This window comes from Camelus bactrianus, chromosome X (genome assembly GCF_048773025.1).
Source record: "Camelus bactrianus isolate YW-2024 breed Bactrian camel chromosome X, ASM4877302v1, whole genome shotgun sequence".
Classification (NCBI taxonomy): domain Eukaryota; kingdom Metazoa; phylum Chordata; class Mammalia; order Artiodactyla; family Camelidae; genus Camelus; species Camelus bactrianus.
Genome location: NC_133575.1, coordinates 38,672,034 through 38,697,361, shown reverse-complemented (window position 1 = coordinate 38,697,361; position 25,328 = coordinate 38,672,034). Strand labels below are relative to the sequence as shown.

The 25,328-nt window shown below is 36.7% G+C and overlaps 1 protein-coding gene across 2 annotated transcripts in view; it reads right to left on the bottom strand.

Moving 5' to 3' along the window:
• The window catches only part of CLCN5 (chloride voltage-gated channel 5), a 161,163-nt gene that overhangs the window by 42,678 nt on the left and 93,157 nt on the right, over nt 1-25,328 (bottom strand). For both annotated transcript variants that reach the window (XM_074359983.1, XM_074359984.1), the window contains one exon: nt 5,822-5,968. In XM_074359983.1, coding sequence (XP_074216084.1) covers nt 5,822-5,968 — 147 coding nt within the window. The remainder of the gene's footprint in view (nt 1-5,821; nt 5,969-25,328) is intronic.

Genomic DNA, 25,328 nt, shown 5'->3' with positions numbered 1-25,328 from the left:
GAACCCTTTAAACCTGTGGACCATCATCAGAGGCCTCATTTTAAGGGTTCAACATTTAAAACTGGTGTGGTCTGAGGCCGGGCAGGGCTTTTGCAATTGGCCCTCTTTTTTTTTTTTCAAGCTCAAAAAGCAGCAGTAACAATTGCCATTTTCCCAGGCTAAGTGGTTAGAGAGGTTGAATCCCTCTCCTTCTCCTCCCAGTACCACCCACACAATTGCCCGAGTCAGGCAGCTTGGGAGAGCCAAACCTGGATGAAGGTGATGGCTTTCTCCATGAGCTGGAGCCTAAGATGTCTTCTGTTTCTTTCTGAAGGAATACTATGATCTTTCCTTCCAGCGGGGCAGAACAAAGAGAACTGTTTCACAACTTATGGGATGGATTTCACACCCCATCATTTTTCAAAGATTTTTTTTTTCCTTCCCTGGGACCTTGGGAGGTTATGTTGAGGCTCGCCTGGATGGTCTGGGCACGGTCTCACATGCAAAGCAGGAGTGGCCTGCTCCTCCTCCACCTGGGCTTAGGAGTCATCTGTGCCTCTTCTCCGTGTTTAATGAGTCCTATGGGTCCCCCCTCTGAAATTTCTCCAGCACTTCTTCCCTCCTCTCTACTCCTGCTGTCTTAATTGAGTCCTTTGATCTTTGGCCTAGAGTTTTGAAAAATAACAGTTTGACTGGTCTTCCAGCTTCCCACATACTCTTACCTGGAATCCATCCTCCACACACAGCCATAAATTCTCTGAAATGCAAATCTGATCCTATCATTCCTCTGCTTTTAAATCATTTGATTACTCTTGGGTTACAAGATAAGGTCCAAAAGCCAGATAATAGGGACCTCACCTAGATTTCTAACTAGATTCCCCACCTTATCTCCTGCTTGTCCTCCCTCCTGCTCCAACTGTCCCTACCCTTGGAGCCTCAAGGCCTCAGATAGACAGATTCTATTTCTGGAGTACAAAAGGCTCTCTTCTTTTTTTTTAAAACCTTTTTTAAAAATGTATTTTTAAATCTTATTTTATTTATTTTTAAATTTTTAGGAGGGGAGGTAATTAGTTTTTTTTAATTGTTTTTTTTTTTAAGTGGAGGTACTGAGGATTGAACCCAAGACCTCAGGCATGCAAAGCACACACTCTACCACTGAGCTATGCCCTCCCCACAACTTCATAGATTTCAGACATGGGGTTCTACAATGTATAAGCTACAGAGAGGTAGTCATTTTTAGTCAGTGTTTTTTCTAAAATCATTCTTCTTTTTCTATTTCTTTTCCTTTTTAGGGGGTGATGAGTTAGTTTATTTGTTTATTTATTTATTTTTAATGGCAGTACTGGGGATTGAACCCAGGACATCCTGCATGCTAAGCATGTGCTCTACCACTGAGCTATACCCTCCCCCTCAAAAGGCTCTCTCCTGCTGCTTGGTACCTCTACATGCAGTGCCCTCTCTGCCAGGAAGGTCTCCTCATGCTGCAGTTGGGGGGCAAGAGCCTGGCATGCCATGAAGAAAGACAAGGAAGTGAGGGGAAGGAGGGAATTGAAAAATATTACTAAAACAGCACTCTGCTGGGCTCTGATCTGGGTGTTCCCCGAAATCCCAAATGAATGAATGGATCGCTGACCATGAGTTCCAGGCTGCAGAGGCAGGCAAGTGAGAACAGATAGACTCGGAGGGGAGCTCTGAATTTTCTCCTGCTACTCAAAACCCTTTCTCTACTTTCCTCTCCCTGCCCTTTCTTTCAGATCTCCGTGTTTACATTTCTTCTAATTTACAGACTACTACAACACTACCTCAGATGCATTTCACTGTGCCACGCATAATTTATTTATTCATTCCTCATAAATCAATTCCTCCAGCCATCTGGAAAACCAGAACCACTTCGACAGCCTTTCAAGCTCCTTTTAACTAATCTTTTTAGGACGTGCCATTGTGTTTGGCACAAAGCATAGTATTTTATGCAGTTTCACCACTGACTATCAAGGACTTTATGACCTTTTTTTCTGTTGCTGTTGTTGTGTTCATCAGGAAATCCCACATGAAAACATTAAATAAAGTAAGAACAATTAAAAAGCAAAGCAAGGGGGAGCATAATAGCTCAGTGGTAGAGCGTGTGCTTTGCATGCAAAAAGTCCTGAGTTCAATCCCCAGTACCTTTATTAAAGAAAATAATAAATTTTTTTTAAAAAGCAAGGCAAGAAAATTCTATCACTACAGAGTGTTTTAAGTGGGCTGATTTTTGTGTGTGGCTCGTGGTAAACAGCCTCCTTATTATATGGTCAGACCTTGGAAACCACAGGTAGTAATTCTCCCGTAAAGAATAGTGAAAAGTGGTTAAGGACAACTCCTGCAAAAACACATTCCACAATCATAAGCAATAGCAAAATCCTGTCTGTCTCAGTCCTCTAGTTTATTAGATGGGAATAACAGATACTCACCCCAATCACCTACTGAGAGCAATGTGAATACACAAAAAGTACTCTGGTTATAGACGTTCTATGAAATCATTTTCCAGCACAAGCAATACTGATTAACTAAGCTAAAAGACTCTGGTTTAGCCAGAAGGGTTAAGCAGGGGTGGCCAGTTTAAGTTTATAAATACCCTAACTGACCACTTCACTAGAGCCAGTAATTAGTACCACTGGCTCACTATGGTTGTAACTATACATAAGTGGAAGTGATACACACGTGTCCCTTTTATATTTGTAGGCAAAGAGGAAAAACCACCAAATACCAAACCATGAGTACCTTTTTTTATGAACTTTAAATTCAGGAGTTCTCTTCTACTGTCACTGCCCTGAGGTACCTTTACCAGGCAAATTTCTTGTCATTCTTTTGAACGTGTGGTTTTTGTCTAGGTATGTTCATCCCAAGTTGGTCACCTCCTCAGAGAGGCCTTCCCTGATCTTTCTAACTAGAGGGTTATTCTCCAGTCATCATCTGTCATCAGTTAGTTTATTTCCATCCTAGTACTTACCACAATGGGTAATTAACTAGGGAGTCTGTTTGTTTACTCATTTACCCAACTAGATCTAAATTCCAGATCAACTTGGATCTTATCTATGTTCATCCTGCCCTTGCTTCCCCAGTGCCTATAACAGTGCCTGGTTCGCAGCTGGTGCTCAAAAAGCACTTGCTGAATGAAGGAATGTGTCCTCATAATGACAATAAGGTTAACCCAAACTTCTTAGCATGACATTCAAGGCCCCAATTTACTTACTTGGGTTTACAGTCTGCCTTTTTATACCTCTGTATATTAAGCCTGTTGAAACTCTGCAAAAGCTTGCTTTTATTTTTTAGGTTTATGTGTTCATTTATTTATCTATTTTACTTTTTAATGGAGGTACTGGGGATTGAACCCAGGACCTCATGCATGCTATACCCTTCCACTCTGTAAAAGCTTGCTTTCTGCCTTGAGTGCTCTTTTTCCTACCAAATAACTTCTTTTTCAAGGCACTTCTCAAACACACCTTTTCTGTGAAATTTTTTCCAATCCTCCAGTGACACACACACACACACAAATAATGAATCCTCTAAGTTCTTATAAGAGCTATAGCACTTAAAATATAGGGTTATAATAGAAATAAACTAATAATAAGAAAAAGAATTGGGGGGAGGTTATAGCTTAGTGGTTGAGCACGTGCTTAGCATGCATGAGGTCCTGGGTTCAGTCCTCAGTACCTCTATTTAAAAACAAAGAAAAAGAGAAGAAGAGTGATAGCTAACTTTTTATTGAGCATTAACTCAATGCCAGGTACATAAACATTTTATATGTTATTATCTCATTTAATCTGGAAAACGACTCTAAGGTAAATACTATCATAAGTACTCACATGTCTGTTTGGCTAGCTAGAATCAACTTCATGAAGGCAGGGATGGTGCTTTCAAGTTTTGCTAATTCCAAGAACCTAGCAAAGTATCTGCCATGTCATATACCCTTAATACAAGTTTGCTAAATAGTGAATTCTGACAGCAGTTTCTTGTTCCCTGACTTTACTTTGACAATGGCAATTCCAATTAATTAAGGAAAACAGATGATAGTTTTAAGTAATTATACGAATTTAATCTTAAAGTGATACAGTCCTTTCTAATGACAATAAGAAACTCAGAAGTCACAAAAGGGTGATATACCTAGCTATTTCAAAATTTTAAATATTTGTAGATAGAAAAACAGTTAAAAAAGGCAAATCTGAAATGGAAATATATTCAACCTACATTATACAAAAGATTAATAATAATATATAAAGGGCTTCTATAAAAAAAAAAATCAGAAAAGATAATCAGCCCATTAGAAAAATAGGAACATCATATGAGTAGGAAACTTCCAGGAAAAGAAATTTAAATGGTTAATAAACATATGAAAATATGCTCAACCTCATTAATTTTAAAAAGTAAAAATTAAAACAATAATAGGAATATATTTCTTTATTTTACTTATCATATTGTAAAGATTAAAAAAGAATTGTAATATTCACCCCTAGCAAGGCTATGGGGAAATAAGCACACTTATACTGTCGTGCTATAGAAATGTTCTCATACACTTAAAGATACACACACACACACACACACACACACACACACACACACACACAAGGTTGTCCATTGCAGCACTGTTTGTAATAGCAAAAGACTGGAAGCAATTGATATGTGCAACAATAGAAGCTTGGTTAAATCAACTATGGTACAGTTACACCATGAAACTGCATGCAGCCACTGAGAAGAATGACGTTACTGGATAACCAAATAATAGATAAGGGGAATTCTCATTTTATAAACATATTCCAGATAATAAAAAACCAATTACAACAAGGGGAAAGAATTTGAACAGACACTTCATCAAAGAAGATATACAATTGGCAAATAAGCCCATGAAATGATGTTCAACATCCTAAGCCATTAGGGAAATTAAATTAAAACCATGATGAGATAGCACTACATACCTATTAGAATAGCTACAATAAAAATTACTGAAAATACCAAGAGCTGTTGAGGATGCGGAACAAGTGGAACCACCGTACATAGCTAGTTCAGATGCAAAATGGTACAGCCGTGGGGTGAGGGTATATAGCTCAGTGCTAGAGCATGTGCTTAGCATGCACGAGGTCCTGGGTTCAGCCCCCAGTATTTCCATTAAAATAAATAATAAATAGACCTAATTATCTCCCCCCACCAAAGCAAAACAAAAAAATGGTACAGCCACTCTGGAACATGGTTTGACAGTTTCTTATAAAGCTCAGCATACGTTTATCACACAACCCAGCAATCCCACTCTGGGGTATACCACTCAGCAGAAGGGAATGGAACAACCTGGAACACTCTCCAGGGCATTAAGCTGAGTGAATGAAGTCAGTCTCAAAGGTTGACTGACTCTGTGACACCATGTATAAGACAGTCTCAAAAAGGAAAAACTATGGGACAGAGAACAGATCAGTGGTTACCAGGGCTTGGGGGTAGGGGGAAGTCTGACTGCAAAGGGATAATAAAAAGGAATTCTTTGGGGGTGTTGAATTGTGTGTCCTGTCAGTGGGGGTGGTTACAAGTATCTACACATGTGTTAAAATTCAGAGGACTGTGTGTTCTTTTTTTTTTTAGATTCCACATATGAGCGATCTCATATGTGAAAAAAATGTGACAATGCATATACGTATGTTCATGTATAACTGAAAAATTGTGCTCTACACTGGAATTTGACACAACATTGTAAAATGACTATAACTCAATAAAAAAATGTTTTAAAAAAAAAGGACCATGTGCCAGGAGAGAAATGAATGTTATGGTATGTATATTGAAAATAATCTTTAAAAAGTTAAATTGTCATCAGAAGTAATGATACCTTCTATGTCTCCATCTAAGGGAGGAACATCATCTCTCATGGAGAAATCCATGGCTGTCTCCGGTATGTCCATCAAGTCTTCATCACTGGAACTGCTCTGGAAGCTATTGAAACTCCCCTGCTGAAAGCCTCTGTTATCCATGGCTCCTGTGCAGAAAGAAAAATAGAAGGCTTATTACAATGACCTCCGTACTCCTTACCACCCATTCCTTTTTTTTTTTTTTTATTGTGGTCAATACACATAACATAAAATTTACCGTTTTTTTTTTATTGAGTTATAGTCATTTTACAATGTTGTGTCAACTTCCAGTGTAGAGCACAATTTTTCAGTTACACATGAACATACATATAGTCATTGTCACATTTTAAAATTTACCATTTGAACCATTTTGAAATTAGAAATTCTGCAGCATTTAGCACATTTACAATGTTGTGCAGTCATCATCCCTATCCATTTCCAGAATGTTTTCATCTCAAACAGAAATGCTATATCCAATAAACATAACTCCCGATCCCCCTACCACCCCAGCCCCTTACAACCTCTGCTCTCTTTCTGTGCCTGTGATTTGCCGATTCTGGATGTTTCCTATAAGTGTAATTGTCTAATATGTGGCCCTCTGTGTCTGGTTTCTTTCATTTCTCATAATTTTTTCAAGGCTCCGCCATGCTATAGCATGTTATCAGTAGTACCTTCCTTTTTAGGACGGAATAATTCCCATTGCAGAGATATACCACATCTTATCCATTTATGAGTTGATGGACATTTGGGTAGCTTTCACCATTTTTTTAGGGGGCAGGTAATTATGTTTTTACTTATTTATCTTTAATGGCAGTACTGGGGATTGAACCCAGGACCTTGTGCATGCAAGGCATGCACTCTACCATTGAGCTATACCCTCCTCCAGCTTTCACCTTTTGAATGACCACTTATTTGTATGTCTTCTTTCCTGCTCTTATTTGGACAATATAGATATGCAAACTACTTAGCATATTCAGTTGCTCTCCAGATATAATGTACCACTACCCTTACCATGTAGTTGATAGCAGTTTTTTGAGAAGCCAGGCAAATGAGCAAACCAAATGAGGACACACATACAAAACCCATGGGAGTTCACAAGTAATCGACTCAAATAAAAGCTAGACATCAATATCAAAAAATGTGCTAGCCATCTAGGAGTGGAAAAACTCTACCTTATGCCTCTTACTCTTTAATAGCTCCTAACAATATAGATGCACAGCAAGATTGGGAAAAACAGATTTACTGTGCTGTTCAATGTTGTTTTCTGCTCAATGATTTAATATCCAAGATGAAACATCCCAATTGGGAACCTTCAGGTTATAAAATTTTACTCAAAAAATCTTAGTATACTGATTTTTTAAAAACCAGCATTACAGCCAACTTTGCCTTATCTAGCCCTGCCCTACCCCTCAAATTTTTTTTTGATGAAATCTTGCTTGAGTATCATAGTCAGCAAAGTTCTTCAGGATTAAGCAGATCATACTCCTTTTGAGGTGTTACAACTCTTTTAAGAAAATTCTTACTCTGGGTTATCAGAATTATGCATGAGAATATGGCAAAGACCATGTAGGTTACATTAAGCTTTAGGCCTAAGAAATTGGAATCCCAACAGGTAAATTAAATATTTTAAACATTGAGCATAAAAGAGGAAGAATCAGCATTTACCAGGACTTTGATTAATTTTCAGGCACTGGGCTATGTGCTTAAAGTGAATTCTTTTTCACTTAATTTTTCCAGCATTCCTGTGCTGAGGCATTATCACTTCTGGTGCAGATGAGGAAACTGAAGGTCAAATAGGCTAAGTAACTTGCCCAGTTAGTGTTTAAAAAAAAGATTAAGCTCCAAACCACACGTTCAATTTCACAACCCCTCACTTGTGATAAAGAGGTCAGCCTGACCAAGGAGGTCAGCATGAGTGACATTTATGAATCACCTACTCTGCAAGAATCATTGTGGGATAGTAGGACGGACACAAAAATGATGCTGGGTAGGCCAGATGAGATGAAGATTGGGAGGCAAAGCTTTGGGAGTTGTCAACATCAAGGTGATGGCTGAAACCAAGAGAATGGCCATTCCAAGGGAAATCTGCCATTGACTTCTGGATAAGGATGACTATCAATAAAAGAAATGCATTCCACAACCTTCTTTAGTATACACCAAGAGCTTGAACTCAGTACAGACATGAACTGAAACCATACATTCCCCAGGAACGTGACCATGCTTCCATGGTGACATGTAGTCAAGTAGAGAAGGTAGGATCATTGACCCAGAGGTACTAATAACGTAGACCAGGATGGATCAGAAAACCATTTCCTCAGCTACAAAAACTCTAACCTTGCTTTGTGGAACAAATATTTCCTAGGATACTAAGAACCCATGTTTTGTGGCCTCAGCCGAGCTCCTTCGCTGCTAGCCAGTCCTCCATCCTCGCTAGGCTTTTGCCCCTGCTCTATCCTGCTTCCTTCACTCCCCTTCTCTTCTCTGAGCACACCTGCAAAAATGTACTTACACCAATTCCCTGCCTCCGCTGCTGCTTCTAAATCTAACCTGACTACCACAGGGTCCTAAGCCGTTTTTTCCTATTACTAACAACGCAGAGGCAATTTGGAATCTGTCGGTCTTCCCTCCTGTCATTCAGGAAGAAGTGTCTTTACTCTTTTTATTTTCATCGAAGTACAGTTGATTTACAATGTTGTGTTAGTTTCTGGTGTACAGCATAGTGATTCAGATGTGTATATACATGTATATATATGTATATATATTCCTGTTCATATTCGTTTTCATTATAGACCATTACAAGGTATTGAATATAATTCCCTATGCTATACAGTAGAGCTTTGTTATGTTTTGTTTTATTTTGCTTTGTTTTTACTTAAGTATAATCAGTTTACAATGTGTCAATCTCTGGTGTAAAACATAATGTTTCAGTCATACATATACATACATATATTTATTTTCATATTCTTCTTCATTATGGGTTACTATAAGATATTGAATATAGTTCCCTGTGCTATACAGAAGAAACTTGTTGTTTATCTACTTTGTATATACTAGTTAATATTTGCAAATCTCGAATTCCCAGTCTATCCCTTACCACCCTCTTTCCCCCTGGTAACTATAAGATTGTGTACTATGTGAAACTGTTTCTGTTCTGTAGATAAAGAACCTTGTTTTTATCTATTTTATATATAGTAGTTAGTATCTACAAATTCATAACTCCCAATTTATCCCTCCCACCCTCTTTTCCCCCTGGTAACCATAAGTTTGTTTTCTATGTCTGTGAGTCTGTCTCTGTTTTGTTGTTTTGTAAATAAGTTCATTTGTATCCTTCTTTTTTTTTAGAATCCACATGTAAGTGATATCATATGGTATTTTTCTTTCTCTTTCTGGCTTACTTCACTTAGTATGACAATCTCCAGGTCCATCCATGTTGCTGCAAATAGCATTATTTACTCTTTTTAATGGCTGAGTAGTATTCCATCACACACACACACACACACACACACACACACACACACACACACACACACACACACACTACAACTTCTTTATCCAGTCATCTGTTGATGGACATTCCATGTCTTGGCTATTGCAAATAGTGCTGCTATGAACATTGGGGTGCATGTATCTTTTCGAATTAAGAGTTTCCTTCAGATATATGCCCAGGAGTGGGATTGCTGAGTCATACGGTAACTCCATTTTCAGTTTTTAAAGGAATCTCTGTACTGTTTTCCATAAAAAATAGCCTACTTTGCTCTGAATCTGACTGAGATAACAGATCCTTCCCTGCCTTACTCTGAATTATTTTATCTTAGCCTTTAAGGAAACCTACTACCTCTAGCTCTCACCTCTGCCTCAAGCTCCAGTCCCAAATTCCCAAGAACTCCATCTGACACTTCTGTTGCTGCATCAAACTTCACAGGATGAAAATGAAAAACAAGTAGAAATGACATTAGCCTAAAGACAAATAATAAAATCGAAACCAGGCGTGTTCCCTGCCCTTATCTCCCACATCAACTTTCCCTTTTAAATGCAGGTGGCATCAGAGTCAATATTTGCAGTTGATATTTGTCTAACTATGGGATTTACTACATTCACCAAATCTATAAAAGCAGTCAACCTCAAAAGTAGGCATTCCAGGTTTCTAGAAATCTTAACATAAAACAAGCACCATTTTAGCTGATGAGAAGAACTGAGGCTAACAGCATAGTACAACTCGACTTTCTTTCTGTTTAAATTCATCAAACGCCCCTGAATTCCAGTGACTAGCACCAAAAGTTGGCATGAATAAATTTTTAAACGATGCAGAATCCTCTCCCTCTCTTGGTTCCGTGTTTCATTCAGGAAATGATTTAAAATACTCAGTTCCAGCAACTCAACGTTAGCCACACAAATCATAGGAAGAAAAAGTACGGGGAGTCCAAAAATAATTTACATTTGGCTTTGGAATATGTCCTGTAGTCATATTTTCAGAGGGTGTACCTATTGTTCTGGGACTTCATTAAAACAAAATAATGACGCTACAAGATGAAGACTCAACAAAGGAGAAGTTGGAAAACTTTTCCGTTTCCCCATAGGGACCTTACAAACTCCTTCCTGTAACCCACTGACACAGAACACTAACACAGAACACTCCAGCTAAATTGAGCTGCCTCATTTCAAACATTTCCTGGAGCAGCTATCTGGTTCAGTGTTTGGGTTGTAAAGTGCTTCCTTAATAAGTACATAGAAATAAAGGGTCAACAAAAGAAAATTAGAAGAAGCCAGTGAAGCAAGCAAAACAGATGCAACAAATCGGAGTCAAACAAAGAAAACAAACATCAGTAAATCAAAGTGATATTTGTCCATGGATAATGCATTCTGGTACCGTCTCTGGTTTTATTTTGCAGATGTAACAAAAAAAAAAAAGTTCAAGAGAAAAAGTTAAAGTGGCAGAATGAGGAAATGATTTAAAGTTCCTCAAAGTTGAGATCTGATCCCTCATTTAGTTGAACTCCAAGCAGGAGGCCTCTGTGGGGCCTTCCTGGGAAAGACCCCTCCCCCACATCCTCTGCTGCAACTCCTCTCTCTGACATACCCAGATAATAGTATCTCCTGTATATTTCCTGAGTTTTTCAGATGCTAAAAACCACCACCAAAGGGAAGAAATTAACTACTTGATGATTGAGAGCACGTGCTCCCCGAGACCTTCTGGCGCCTAAGGATTGATCACCATCAATCCATCAGAGAATTGTGCATGAGCTGATCACGTATCCTGTGACCCCCGCCTCCCTTACTTGGCCTTTAAATATGCTTTGCTGAAACTCTTCAAGGATTTTGGGGTTTTCTTGGGCATAAGCCACCTCGTCTTCCTTGCTTGGCCCTGCAATAAACCTTTCTCTGCTCTAAACTCTGACGTTTCAGTTTGGTCTCATGGAATGCCAGGCACATGAACTTGCATTTGGTAACACTCTTTCCATAATATTTTGGAGCTTCACTGTAACACGTCAGTCCAGAGAGTGGCACATCTGGAATAAATCCAGCCTCTAGATTGTCACAAGCCTGAGGTCAGCCAGAATTTAGGGTAAGGCCAGGAACAAAGTAAAGGGATTTGATTTCATATACCAACTAGTAGATTAGTATAGGGCTTGTCATATAAGGGAGGGTTAGGGAGGAGGCCAATAGGGTAAAAGGCTGTTTGGTTGATATTTGTGTTATGTAGCTGACACTTTCAGTGTCTTTTGTCACCTTCTTGCTTACAATCATACGCTGGTTCCCCATTGTCTTTTGGGTCAAGTTTACATTTCTTTGCATGGCACTTGGAGCCCTATCAAATCTAGATCCCATCTACCCAAAGAGACATATTTCCTGTCACAGATTTGTTAGACTCCACCTTGGCCATGTACTTTTATGCCTCTGTGCCTTTGCTCAGGTCAGATATTCTATCTGTAATCCCATCCAGTCCTGCCTCCTCTTTCCAGCCTGGTGAAATCCCATTCAATCCATCTAGGACCGGCTCATACAGGCTTCTCCCTCAGCACCCGCTTTTTTCAGACATCTATGTTGATTGCACAATCTCTTCCACTTGAGTCTTGTGACTACACCATGTCCTTCTCATTTCTGTTGTCTCAACAACTCTGGTGTTGTTCCAGGGAAGGTATTCAATAAATGCTTACTGAGGAAAATTCCAGTTTGGAGGGAGGGGGAAGGTTAATAGCCAATCAACATATGTATATAGTCGACACTCAATAAATCTATGCCTTGCCCTCTGAGGGCAGAGGATTAAGGATACAAAAAGCATTTGTTACCCTGTCGTTACTCTCAAGGAATTTATGATCTAGTTGGGGAGGAAACTTTCACATAATGCAATCACACAATAGCTAAGTGTTAAACGGTTAGAATCAAAGTGAAATTGGCATTCTAAAAATGGAGGGGAGATTGTAAGCGAGACACCCTCCAAGGCCTCCTGGAGGAAAGAGGGTGTTCCAGGACCAGGAAACAAAATGCCCAAAGGCTTGAGATTAGAATGAGGCTGGCATTTGTGCTTGACTAGAGGACAGGGTAGCTGTAGGGGAGAGTTAATATTTTACTGTCACTTATCAGATGCTAGTCAGGTATACAGTTTTCATACTTGATCTCTCCTTTTGGTAAAAACAACAACAACAAAACCGTACAAGTTTTAAACAGCCCATGGCTGGTTTGTGAGCAAATGGATGGAGACAGATCATGAAGTGTCTGGGAAGCCAATGGAGTCACGGTAGGTTTTGAGGAGCAACGTGATAAAAACATAATTTTACAAGGTAAGTGTGGCAGCAGTGGACTGGAAGAGGGAAAGGAGAACAGGGCTGGAAGGGTGTTTGCTACCTGCAGTTTCAATACAGGTGATTTGGGATGGAGGAGGAAGGAGAGGGGAGGGGAAGACGAGGGCATATTCCCAACAGTGGTACTGAAAGCGCCACGTAGGGATAGACTGGGATAGTGCTCACTTGTGGTATGCCATACTAGCATCTTGGTTTTTTTTTTTAACGTATTTATTTTATATCATATTTTTAAAATTGAAGTATAGTTGATGTACAATATTATATGTTACAGGTATACAATACAGTGATTCACAATTTTTAAAGGTTATACTCCATTTATAGTTATTTTAAAATATTGGCTATATTCCCCATGTTGTACAATACATCCTTGTAGCTTATTTTATACCTGATAGTACATATCTCCTAATCCTCCGCCTCCATCTTGCCCTTCACCCCTCCCCCTTCCCTCTCCCTACTGGTAACCACTAGTTCCTTCTCTACAGCTGTGAGTCTATTTCTTCTCCATTATATTCACTAGTTTGTTGTTTTTTAGATTTCACGTGTAAGTGATATCTTACAGTATTTGTCCTTCTCTGTCTGACTTATTTCACTTAGCATAATGCCCTCCAAGTCTATCCATGTTGTACACCAGAAACTAATATAATATTTAAAATCAACTGTACTTCAATTAACAAGCAAAGAAACAACCCATTTAAAATATGGGCAGAAGAACTGAACAGACATTTTTCCCAAAGAGGAAATGCAAATTGCCAACAGGAACATGAACAGTTGCTCAACATCACCAATATCAGGAAAATGCAAATCAAAACCACAATGAGACACCATCTCACACCTGTCAGAGTGGCCATCATCAAAAAGAACACAAATAACAAATGTTGGCAAGGATATGGAGAAGGGGGAACCCCTGTACACTGTTTGTAGGAATGTAAACTGGTGCAGCCACCATGGAAAACAATATAGAGGTTTCTCAAAAATCTAACAATACAACCACCATATGGCCCAGCAATTCCACTCCTGGGCATATATCTGAGAAAAACAAAAATGTTAATTCAGAAAGATACATACACCCTACTATTAGTAACAGCACTATTTATAATTGCCAAGATATGGAAGCATCCTAAGTACACATCAATAGATGAATGGATAAAGAAGATGTAGTATATATATGCAATGGAATACAACTCATCCATAAAAAAGGATATTTTGCCATTTTGGCCCTTCATTCACTTTTTTTTTTTTTTTTTTTGCACTTCAAAAACCAAAATTTTATAACTGGCACAAACATTTCCATTGCATCAAAAACAACAAAATACCCAGAAATAAACTTAACCAGGGAGGTTATCTATACTCTGAAAACTGTAATACATTAATGAAGGAAACTGAAAATAATACAAAGAAATGGAAAGATATCTTGTGCTCTTAGGTTAGAAGAATCAACATTATTAAAATGGCCATTCTACCCAAAGCAATCTACAGATTCAATGCAACTCCTGTCAAAATACTCATGGAATTTTTCACAGAACTGGAGCAAATAATGCTAAAATTTATATGGAACCATAAAAGACCCCCAATTGCCAAAGCAATCTTTTGTTTTTCCCCTTTCTTCTTTTTGTTCTCTTTTCTTGTGGTTTGATGACTAGAAAAGTTTAACATTTGTTGTAAAGCTGGTTTGGTGGTGCTGAATTCTTTTAATTTTGTTTATCTGTGAAGCTTTTGATTTCCCCACCAAATCTGAATGAGAGCCTTGCTGTATAGAGTATTCTTGGTTGTAAATTTTTCCCTCTCATCACTTTAAATATATCGTGCCACTCCCTTCTATCCTGTAGAGTTTTTGCTGAAAAATCAGCTGATAACCTTATGGGAGTTCCTTGTATGTTATTCATTGCTTTTCTCTTGCTGATTTTGATATTTTCTCCTTATCCTTAATTTTTGTCAATTTGATTACTATGTGCCTTGGGGTGTTCCTCTTTGGGTTGATCCTGTGAGGAACTCTGTGCTTCCTGGACCTGGGTGACTGTTTCCTTTCCCAAGTTAGGGAAGTTTTCAGTTATTCTGGTACTAGCATCTTGTTTAACTAGTGACAGTGACATGTGTTGGTACAAATAAATGAACACTTCCATCTCAACTAGCCCATGTGGCAAAAACAAATGGATAAACCAATGGGTAGGCTGATACACATGGCCCTTCAAGTAAAAATATAAAGTATATCACATATTCCAATGCTAACAAGCACAAAGAAGTAATACTTTCCTATTTCTTTTTTTAATCTTTAAAAATTCTATTGAGAGGTGAGGTAATTAGATTTATTTATTTATTTTTAATGGAGGCACTGGGGATTGAACTCAGGACCTCATGCATGCTAGGCATGCACAGAACCACTGAACTATACCCTCCCCATCTATTTCTTAATTTTGCTCAACAATGATAACTAGTGACCTGCATACGGCATTCTGTATGAGTAATACATGCCAGATACCGCAAATGTGGAAAAGGGAGAATGCAAAAGGAAGAAACTGCTGAGAAGCATTATGTAATTCACCAAGTTGCAAGTATTGTCTTATCATTGCAAATAGAACATTAAGACAATGGTAAGTATAACACTGAAGGTGATAAGAATTGGCACGTACATAAAATCACCCTTTTTCTACCCACTGTATTTTGAGCTACTTGAGGACAGGGTGACTTAAATCTGTGTTCCTAAGCACCTGACACAAAGAGAGAGCTCCATAAATAATCTACTTTATACTCCAATTCCAGTTTTAGTTACTTTATTTTGAGAGGCAGAAATGAAACACAAATCCTGGATAGTAGTCTCTGAGATGCCATATTTCAGAGGCTTGGGCCAATCCTTAAGCCAAGGCATCTTCTCTGCCTGCCAAAATTTCGAGTAAAAATTCCCAGGAGGAAATAATGGTGGTTCTTCTCACAATGTGTTCTTCATGTAGGAGTCATCCTCACAGACGAGTAGGGTTATGAGAAAAGACCAGACTCAAAGCAGGCAGTACGAGAACAACAATTCTCAAACTTTTCAGTCTCGCGATCCCTCTAGTCTTCAGAATTACTGAGGGACCTAAAAAGCTTTTTTTTTAAGGGTTCTATCTATAGATACTTACTGTATTAGAAATTCAAACCCAGAAATGCTTAAAATAACTCTTTATTAATACATTTAAATATAATAGTACTCATCTCATTATATGTTAACATTAACTTTTGGAAAAAAATCTAGATTTTCCAAAGCAAAAGAAAAATTAGTTAAAGGCAACGTGCAAAGCTTTTTAATGCCTGCCTTAACAGAGGACACGTATTCCATTAGCCATCAGAGCAGTGACATCAGCACCTGTCATATAGCCTCTAGAAAACTCCACTGTATACTCATGAGAAAGTCAGAATGAAAAAGGCCAAGAAAGTCTTAACATTATTATGAAAATAGTTTTGACTTTGCAGATCCCTTGAAAGGGTCTCAGGGAGCCCAGATCACCCTTTGAGAATTGTTGAAGGAGAGGAAGAATACAGAATGGAGAAACCATCCTTGGGCAACACTCATGATTGGTAAGAAGGAAGAGGACAAATCAGTCAGATGAGATAGTGTTAACAGATGTGCAAGTGAAACAAACAACAAACTATTATTTCCCATAAATATTTCTCCAAAGAGGTAATAGCCTTGATATATAAAGAGATTGTTCAAATCATTAAAATTGAATCCCAACAGATGAAAGGGCAAAATATATTAGTAGATAATTTCTTAAAGAAGAGGGGGAAAAGGGCTTTAAAAATTCAGAGAAATGAAAATTCAAACAATAATATGCGATATTCCCTTAGCAGATCAGCTTTTCTTTGGATTTCTTTCAATGATTCTTCAAATGATAATATGATTAGAAAGGTTTTCAAGAGAGTGATAAACAGGATGGCTAGAAAAGTACTCTGAAGTTCAAGGACAAGAGCTTGCGAGGCCTGACAAAGACACCACTCAAATTTTATAGATCACTTTCACTTTGGAATATACGAGTAAAGCACTGAAACAAGCTTTTAAGAAACTGAATATAGCATTACACTGAAATATGCTACTACAAATAAGGAGAGTTTATTCCAAAAACACAAGACTGATATCACAAGGGAAACTGTCCACATCATTTATCAGATTAACACATAAATTTTTAAAGGCCATAATTATCTCAACAGATGTCAAGAATGGAGTTTTTAAATTTATATTTATTCCAGATTAAAATTTTAAAAATATTCCAGGTGGAGGATTTCTTTCTTGACATGATACAGAATATTTAAACTCAAACCAAGACACAAAATCTCATTCCCCTTAAAACAGGAAGACAGTGATACCTCCTATTGCCTGTTATATTTAACATGGTAAAAGAAAACTTTAAGAGGAAAAAAGTGAAGGATGTATATAGTAAAGGAAGAAATATCATATTCTGATGTTGGGATTGCATGAATGCATATCTATACAACTCTAAGAATATTAACTAAAAATAACTCAAGGTAATAAATGAATTTAGAAATTATAAGGTAAACAGATAAAAACCAACTACATTCTCATGTACTACCACAGAACTAGAAAATACAATAATTTATCTGTTAGAGACATAAACTTAAAATACAATATTACTTTAAAATTTATAAAATCCAAATAGGAGGAAAAAAAGAATGATATTAATCAACAAAGATGTCTCATGCTCTTGAATGGTCTAAATATAGCAAGAATGAAATAGTAATTTAAATTGTATTACAACTATATATTAATCTAAAGTCCCCATGGCATCTTTTATATAACTTAAAAGATTGATAGTGAACCTCATCTAGTAAAATAAGTAGGCAAGGATACTAGTATATGTATTTTCTTAAATGTAAATATGGCAAATATAACCTGTCAGATTTTAATCTCCTACAAAGAATCATCAAAACCTTATGGTATTGGATTAAGAATAGAGAATCTAGGAATGCATACACACTATCAGAAGAATGTAATAGTTGATAAACCAGAAGCAACACAAATGTAAGGAAAGAATCACTTTTTGGTAAATAGTTGAGGGACTGCTAGATATCAAAATGGAAAACAATACACAATTATAGCATACACCACACTGCAATAAATTCCAGATAGGTTTTTTAGAATTGATTTTTAAAAGAACACAGAATAATATATTTATTCCAGATGTGGAGAATAGACAAAATTGTTTCTGACTATGGAAAGATACAAAATGGATTCATTCCTATGTACTAAAATAAGTAACTTTTTGCATCAGGGAATGGATGCAATAAAATGAAGTAGAAAGAACAGAAAGGGAACAAATCTGTGTCATCACTGATAAAAGTAATAAAAAAGGTGGATGCATGTATTCAAGTAAAAATCAAAGGAGGACTTCCGTTTTCTGGTCCAGCATGTAAGGAGCTTGGAAGTCATCATTCTCATCCTCACAATGAGAAAAAAAAATTGAACAAACTGAAAAGCAACAATTCTCCTTAAGGCCATCAGATAACTCAGCTCACAGGGCACATTGCTGTCCCCAAACTTGGGGAAACAAGCGGATACAGAGAATCATAGGTTTTACTAGCAGAACCCTCTGTGAGAACCAGTACCAGGGTAGGAGAATCTAAATTGTAATTGAAGAATAGCCAGAGGCTTAGTGTGGACAAGTTTGAGAGTTAAGAACTTGAGAAGGCCCACTCTTAGGGGCACCATACACTTCTGCAACTTTTACCTCCAGGAGCCCTACTAGATTCTCACAGTGAAGACCAGAGAAAATTTCCCTCTTGCTTCCAGCAGGAGGCAGGAAAATGAACAGAGCATTCTGTTCTTAACAAGGCTGGCCCTCAAGAGAAACTATTTTACCGGAGCCTAACTAACTTAAGGGAAAGAAAACTCAACTCTAGCTCCCTCTAGCCTCCCTGTCTCATGTAAGGAAGAAAAAAAAACAAAAAGAAAAACCTGAGAAGCACTTGTGAAGTTCACATCTGAGGGGTACAGGCTTACTAACAGACTGAAATAGGATAATGAACATGTCCCTCCCTCTACACCTTACTAACACATCACATGAATAACAACAGGGGAATACAATTGCAAGAACTACACAAGCCCAAATACACAGGGGAGACAAAAGCAAAGATATTAGAGAAGATTTCAGCCTCTGATACATACAGATACAGCAAACAGTAAACACATCTTAACTCCTATCCAGATAAACATAAAACCTCACACTAAAGGCCTATTTATCTTGGTTACTTTCATCCAGTATGTCATGTCTAGATTTCCAAATAAACATTATAAGGCACACTAAAAGACAAAAAAAAAAAAAAAACCAGCATAGAGAGACAGAGCAAGCATCAGAATCAGAGTCAGATAAGGATGGAATGTTGGAATTTTCAGAACAGCAATTTAAAATAATTATGATGACTATGCTAAGGGTCTTAACAGAAAAGGTAGACAATATGCAAGAACAGATGGGTAATGGAAACAGAGAGATGGAAACTCTAAGAAAAAATCAAAGGGAAATATCAGAAACCCAAAACATTATAAAAGAAATGAAGAATGTCTTTGATGGGCTCATCAATAGACTGAATACAGCAGAAGGAAAAGAATTGGCAAGCTTGAAAAAATGTCAATAAAAACTTCTCAAACTGACATGCAAAGAGAAAAAAAGAATGAAAAAAATGAACAGAATATCAAGAACTGTGGGACAACTAGATATGCATAATGGGAAAGAAGAAGGAAAAGGAGAAGAAGGAGGGGAAGAAGGAGAAGACAAGGTACAAAAGAAGTATTTGATGCAATAATGACTGAGACTTTCCTAAAATTAATAATAGACACCAAACCACAGGTCCATAAAGCTCAGAGAACACAAAGGAGGATAAATACATACATGTATACATACATACATACATACATACATACATACATACATACATACATACTACAATTAGGCATATAATACTCTAACAGTAGAAAATTAAAGGCAGAGAAAATATCTTGAAAGTAGCCAGAGGAAAAAAATATCTTACCTATAGAAGAGCAAGGATAAAAATTACATCAGATTTCTCTTCAGAAGCCATGTAATCAAGAAGAGAGAAGAGCGAAAAATATGAAGTGTTGAAAAGAACCACCAATCAAGAATTCTGAATCCAGAGAAACTGTCCTTCAAAACTGAATGAGAAATAAAGACTTTGCTCAGAAAAATAAAAATTGAGGGGATTTGTCAACAGTAGACCTGCCTTGCAGGAAATGTGAAAGAAACTTTTTAGAAAAAATAAAAATAATAGAGGGCAGAAACTCATACCTACATAAAGAAAGGAAAAGTGCTAGAGAAGGAATAAACAAAGGTAAAATAAAATATTTTTAATTCTTTTTTTCAGTTTTTTTTGTTTTTTTTAAATTCTTAATTAATCTAACAGATAACGGTTTCTGCAAAATAATAACAGCAACAATATTTGGTGATGATAGCTTATGGATAAATGAAATAAAACACAGAAATGTTACAAGGGACAGGAGAGAGGAAGTAGGAATATTCTGAAAATAAGGTACCTGCATTACTCATGAAGTAGTATTGTGTTATTTGAAAGAAGACTTCGATTAGTTGTAACTGTATATTGCAAACAAGAGGGCAACTGCTAACAAAAGTTTTTTAAAAAGTAAAGGAAAGAAGTATAATTAATATACTAAAAGAGGAGGAAAAATGGACTCATACAAAATGCTCAATTAAAACTAGAAGGCAAAGAAAGAATGGGTGACAAAATAAGAAAACAAGGCAACAAATAGGAAACAGTAGCAAATATGGCAGATAATGTGGACTTAACATATTAGTAATCACTTTAAATATCAATGGTCTAAATATTCCAATTAAAAGACAGAGACTACCATAGTGGATAAAAATACAATATCCAACTCTGTTGTCTGCAAAAAAACTACTTTAAATATAAAGACAGATAGATTAAAAGTAAGGAGATGGAGAAAGATATAACATGCTAATGCTAATTAAAAGGAAGCTAGAGTAGCTATATTAGACAAAGCTGTCTTCAGAGCAAGGCAAATTATCAGGAATAAAGAGGAACATTACATAATGATAAAGGGGTCAATTCTCTAAGAAACCATAACAATCTTTAATGTGTATGTGCCTTATAATAGAGTGTAAAATACATGAGGCAAAAACTGATAGACTGGCAAGGAGAAACAGATGAACCTATCATTACAGTTGAAGATTTCAACACCCCTCTACTGGAAATGGACAGATCCAACAGCAGAAAATCAGTAAAGACATAATTGAACTAAACAGTATCATCAATCAACTGGATCAAATTGACAACTGCAGAATCCTTCATCTAACAGCAGCAGGAGAATAAACATTCTTCTCAAGCTCACATGGCTCATTCACAAAGATAGATGACATTCTGGGCCCTGAAATACACCTTAACAATTAAAAAAAAAGACAGAAATCATGCAAAGTGTGCTGTCAGATCATAATGAAATTAAACTGGAAATCAACAACAGAAAGGTAGCTGGAAAATCCCAAAATACTTGAAGATTAAACAACACACTTCCAAATAACACGTGTGTCAAAGAATAACTCACGAGAAATTAACAAACATTTTGAAGAAAATGAAAATTTTAAAATAACATCAAAATTTCTGAGAAGCAGCAAAACCAGTGCTTAGAAGGAAATTTACAGCATTGAATACATATATTAGAAAAAAAAATCTAAAATCAGTCAGCTAATCTTCCACTTTAGGAAACTAGAAAAAGATGAGCAAACTAAGCACAAGAAAGTAAATAATAAAAATTAGAGCAGAAATGAATGAAATTGAAGACAGGAAATCAATAAAGTAAATCAATAAAACCAAGAGTTGGCTCTTTTAACAGATCAATAAAATTAATAAATCTCTAGCCAGGTTAACTAAGAAAAAGAGAAAGAAGATACAAATTAATAATATCAAAAATGAAACAGAAACCACCACCATTCATCATATGGACATTAAAAAGATAATAAAGGAATAGTATTAGAAAATCTGTGCTCACAAATTTGATAACCTATATGAAATGGACCAATGCCTTGAAAAATACAATCTACTGAAACTTACACAAAGAGAAACAGATCAGTGAATAAGCCTTTATCTATTAAATAAGTTGAATCAATAACCTTCCAAAACAGAAAGCTCCAGACCGAGATAAGATCACTGGTGATTCCTACCAAACACTTAAAGAAGAAATTATATCAATTCTCTACAATCTCTTTCAAAAAGCAGAAGCAGAGCAAATACTTCCCAACTCATTCTATGAGACTAGCATTACCTTAATATCAAAACAAAACAAAGACACTGCAAAAACAGAAAACTACAGATGAATATCATGAACATAGTTGTAAAGATCCTCAACCAAATACTAGCAGATCGAATCCAACAATGTATACAAAGAATTAAATACCACGATCAAGTATGATTTATTTCAGGCATGCAAGGCAGGGCCAACATTTAAAAAATCAATCAGTATAATGCATCACATCAACAGGGCTAAAGAAGAAAAATCGTAGGAACATATCAATCAATGCAGAAAGAAATCTGACAAAATCCAACATTTATTCATGATAAGAATCTCTCTCTCTCAGCAAACTAGGAATAAAGGGGAATTTCCTGGACTAGAGCTAACATCTTATTTAATGGTGAGAAACTAGATGCTTTCCTGCTAACATCAGGAACAAGACAAGGATGTCTGTGCTCACCACTCCTATTCAGCATCATACTGGAAGTCTCCACTACTGCAATAACAAGTAAAGGAAACAAAAGGTATACAAATTGGGAAGGAAGCAATAAAACTGTCTTTGTTCACAGATCACATGATTGTCTATGTAGAAAATCTCGAAAGAATCAACCAAAACTTTCATGGAACTAAAGAGCAACTCTAGCAAGGTTTCAGGATACAAGATTAATATACAAAAGTCAACTGCTTTCTTGTATATCAGCAATGAACAACTGAAACTTCAAATTACAAGCACAATGCAATTAGAGCTGTAAAATGAACTGCTAAATGAATCAGAGATCACTGCTCCTTCTAGCCAGGAGAATCTCCAGCATTCGTTCACACCATAGGAACCTATCTTTCTTGCCTGTATCATGAACAGCCACTCCAAGGTAGTTGAAAGAGCTTAAAACAAAGCTTTTCAGTTGCAGATTGTGGCTACAGAGACACTCATCAGAGGACTGTAACAACATTAGTGATTCCCAGAAAGCCATAGGGCTTGGAGGGCAGGAAGCCTCTCTACAATGCATGTCATCTAGGAACAGAATCATGTCATGAAGACTCTTTCTAAACCACTCCTACAGAGCAACCGGCAGTGTTTTCCTAAACAGATGCCCCAGTAGCAAAAGCTCAATTGATGGAGTAAGATGTAAATGCCTAGCATAGTAGGAAAACAAAACACTTAAAAGGCCTGGAGAAGAGCAAAGAAATTGGGACCAGTTGTCAGAAAACCCAGTCCTGACTGTGTTCCTTCTTCCTTGGTGGCTCTACCTCTCTAAATTTCAGTTTTCACATTTGTAAAATGTGAGGATCAAGCTGCTCCCTCAACCTACTCACCGAGGATTATAAACTCTTTGAGGGCAATGCTAAGTCTTAGCTCCAGAATCACACATCTAGGTTTGACCAAGAATAGAATAATAAATTTTTAAAAAATTTAAAAACACAATGTCATTTACATTAGAACCAAAAATGAAATAATTAGGTATAAGTCTAATAAAATATGTATAAGATCTATATGATGAAAGAAATCAAAGATATAAATAAATGGAGACATATTCCATGTACATGGATAGGAAGGCTCAATACTGTCAAGAAATCAGTTCTTCCCAACTTGAACTATAGATTCAATACAATCCCGATCAAAATCCCATCAAGTTATTTTGTAGATATCAACAAACTGATTCTAAAGTTTATATGAAGAGGCAAAAGACTCAGAATACCTGACACAATATTGAAGAAGAACAAAGTCAGAGTACTGACACTACCCAACTTCAATACGTATTAAAAAGCTACAGTAATTAAGATAGTATGGTATTGGTGGAAGAAGAGACAAATTGATCAATGAAACAGACTAGAGAACCCAAAAATAGACCCACACAAATATACTCAACTGATCTTTGACAAAGGACAAAAGCCAATTCAATAGAGAAAGAACAGTCTTTCAACAAACGATACTGGAACTGGACATCTACATGCAAAAGAGAAAATCTAGACACAGATCTGTAACTTTCACAGGAATTAACTCAAAATGCATCACAGACCCACATGTAAAATGCAAAACTATAAACCTCCTACAAGATAACATAGGAGAAAATCTAGGTGACCTTGGGTTTGGAGATAACTTTTTAGTTACAACCCCAAAAGTATGATCTATGGAAGAAAAGTTGATAAATTGGATTTATTAAAATTAAAAACTTCTGCTCTGCAAAAGCCACTGATAACAGAATGAAAAAAACCAAGTCATACATGGGAGAAATATTTGCAAAAGGCATACCTGATAAGGGACTGGTATTCAAAATATACAAAGAACTCTTAAAATTAAATAAGAAAACAAACAACACAATTTAAAAATGGGCAAAAGATCTGACCCTAACCAAAGAAAATATACAGATGGTAAATAACCATGTGAAAAAATGTTCAACATCAGGTTTAATTAGAGAGTTGCAAGTTAAAACAACGAGGTACCACTACCTGCTTATTAGAATGGCTAAAATCCAAAACACTGACACCAAATCCTGAGGAGGATGTGGAGCAATAGGAACTCTCATTCATTGCTGGTGGGAATGCCAAACAGTATAGACACTTTGGAAGACAGTTTGACAATTTCTTAAAAAACTAAACATACTCTTACTATACAATTCAGCAATGTCACTCCTTGGTATTTAAATGATTTGAAAATTTACATCTACACAAAAACCTGCACATAGATGCTTAGCAGCTTTACTCAAAATTGCCCAAACTGGGGAAAACCAAGGTGTTTTTCAGTAGGTGAGTGGATAGACAAACCACAGTACAGCCAGAAAATGAAATATTATTATTCAGTGATAAAAAATAAATGAGCTATCAAGTCATGAAAAGATACAGAGGAGTGTTAAATAAATAAAAGAAGCCACTCTGAAAAGGCTACATACTGTATAATTCCAACCATATGACATCCTGGAAAGGGCAAAACTAGGGAAACAGTAAAATGATTGGTGGTTGCCAGGGGTGTGGGAGGAGGGAGCAATGAATAGGTGGAGCACAGAGGAATTTTAGGGCAGTGAAGATACTCTGTATGATACTCTAGTGGTGGATACATGTCATCATACATTCGTCTAAACCCACAGAATATTCAACACAAAGAGAGAACCCTAATGTAAACTATGGACTTTCATTATTAATAATGTATCAATATTGGCTGATCAATTTTAACAAGTGTACTATATTAACTGTAAGATATGAGTAATAGAGGAAACTGGGGTGGGAGAAGTATATGGTAACTGTCTGTAACTTCTGCTTAATTTTTCTGTAAACCTAAAACTGCTCTAAAAAATCTATTAAGTTAAAAAAATCAAAGGAGACTGAAAGGACAGTTTGCACATAAGGAAATTTTGACTCTAAAAAATCATCCTGTGGGGGAGAAGGTATAGCTCAGTGGTAGAGCAAATGCTTAGCATGCACAAAGTCTTGGGT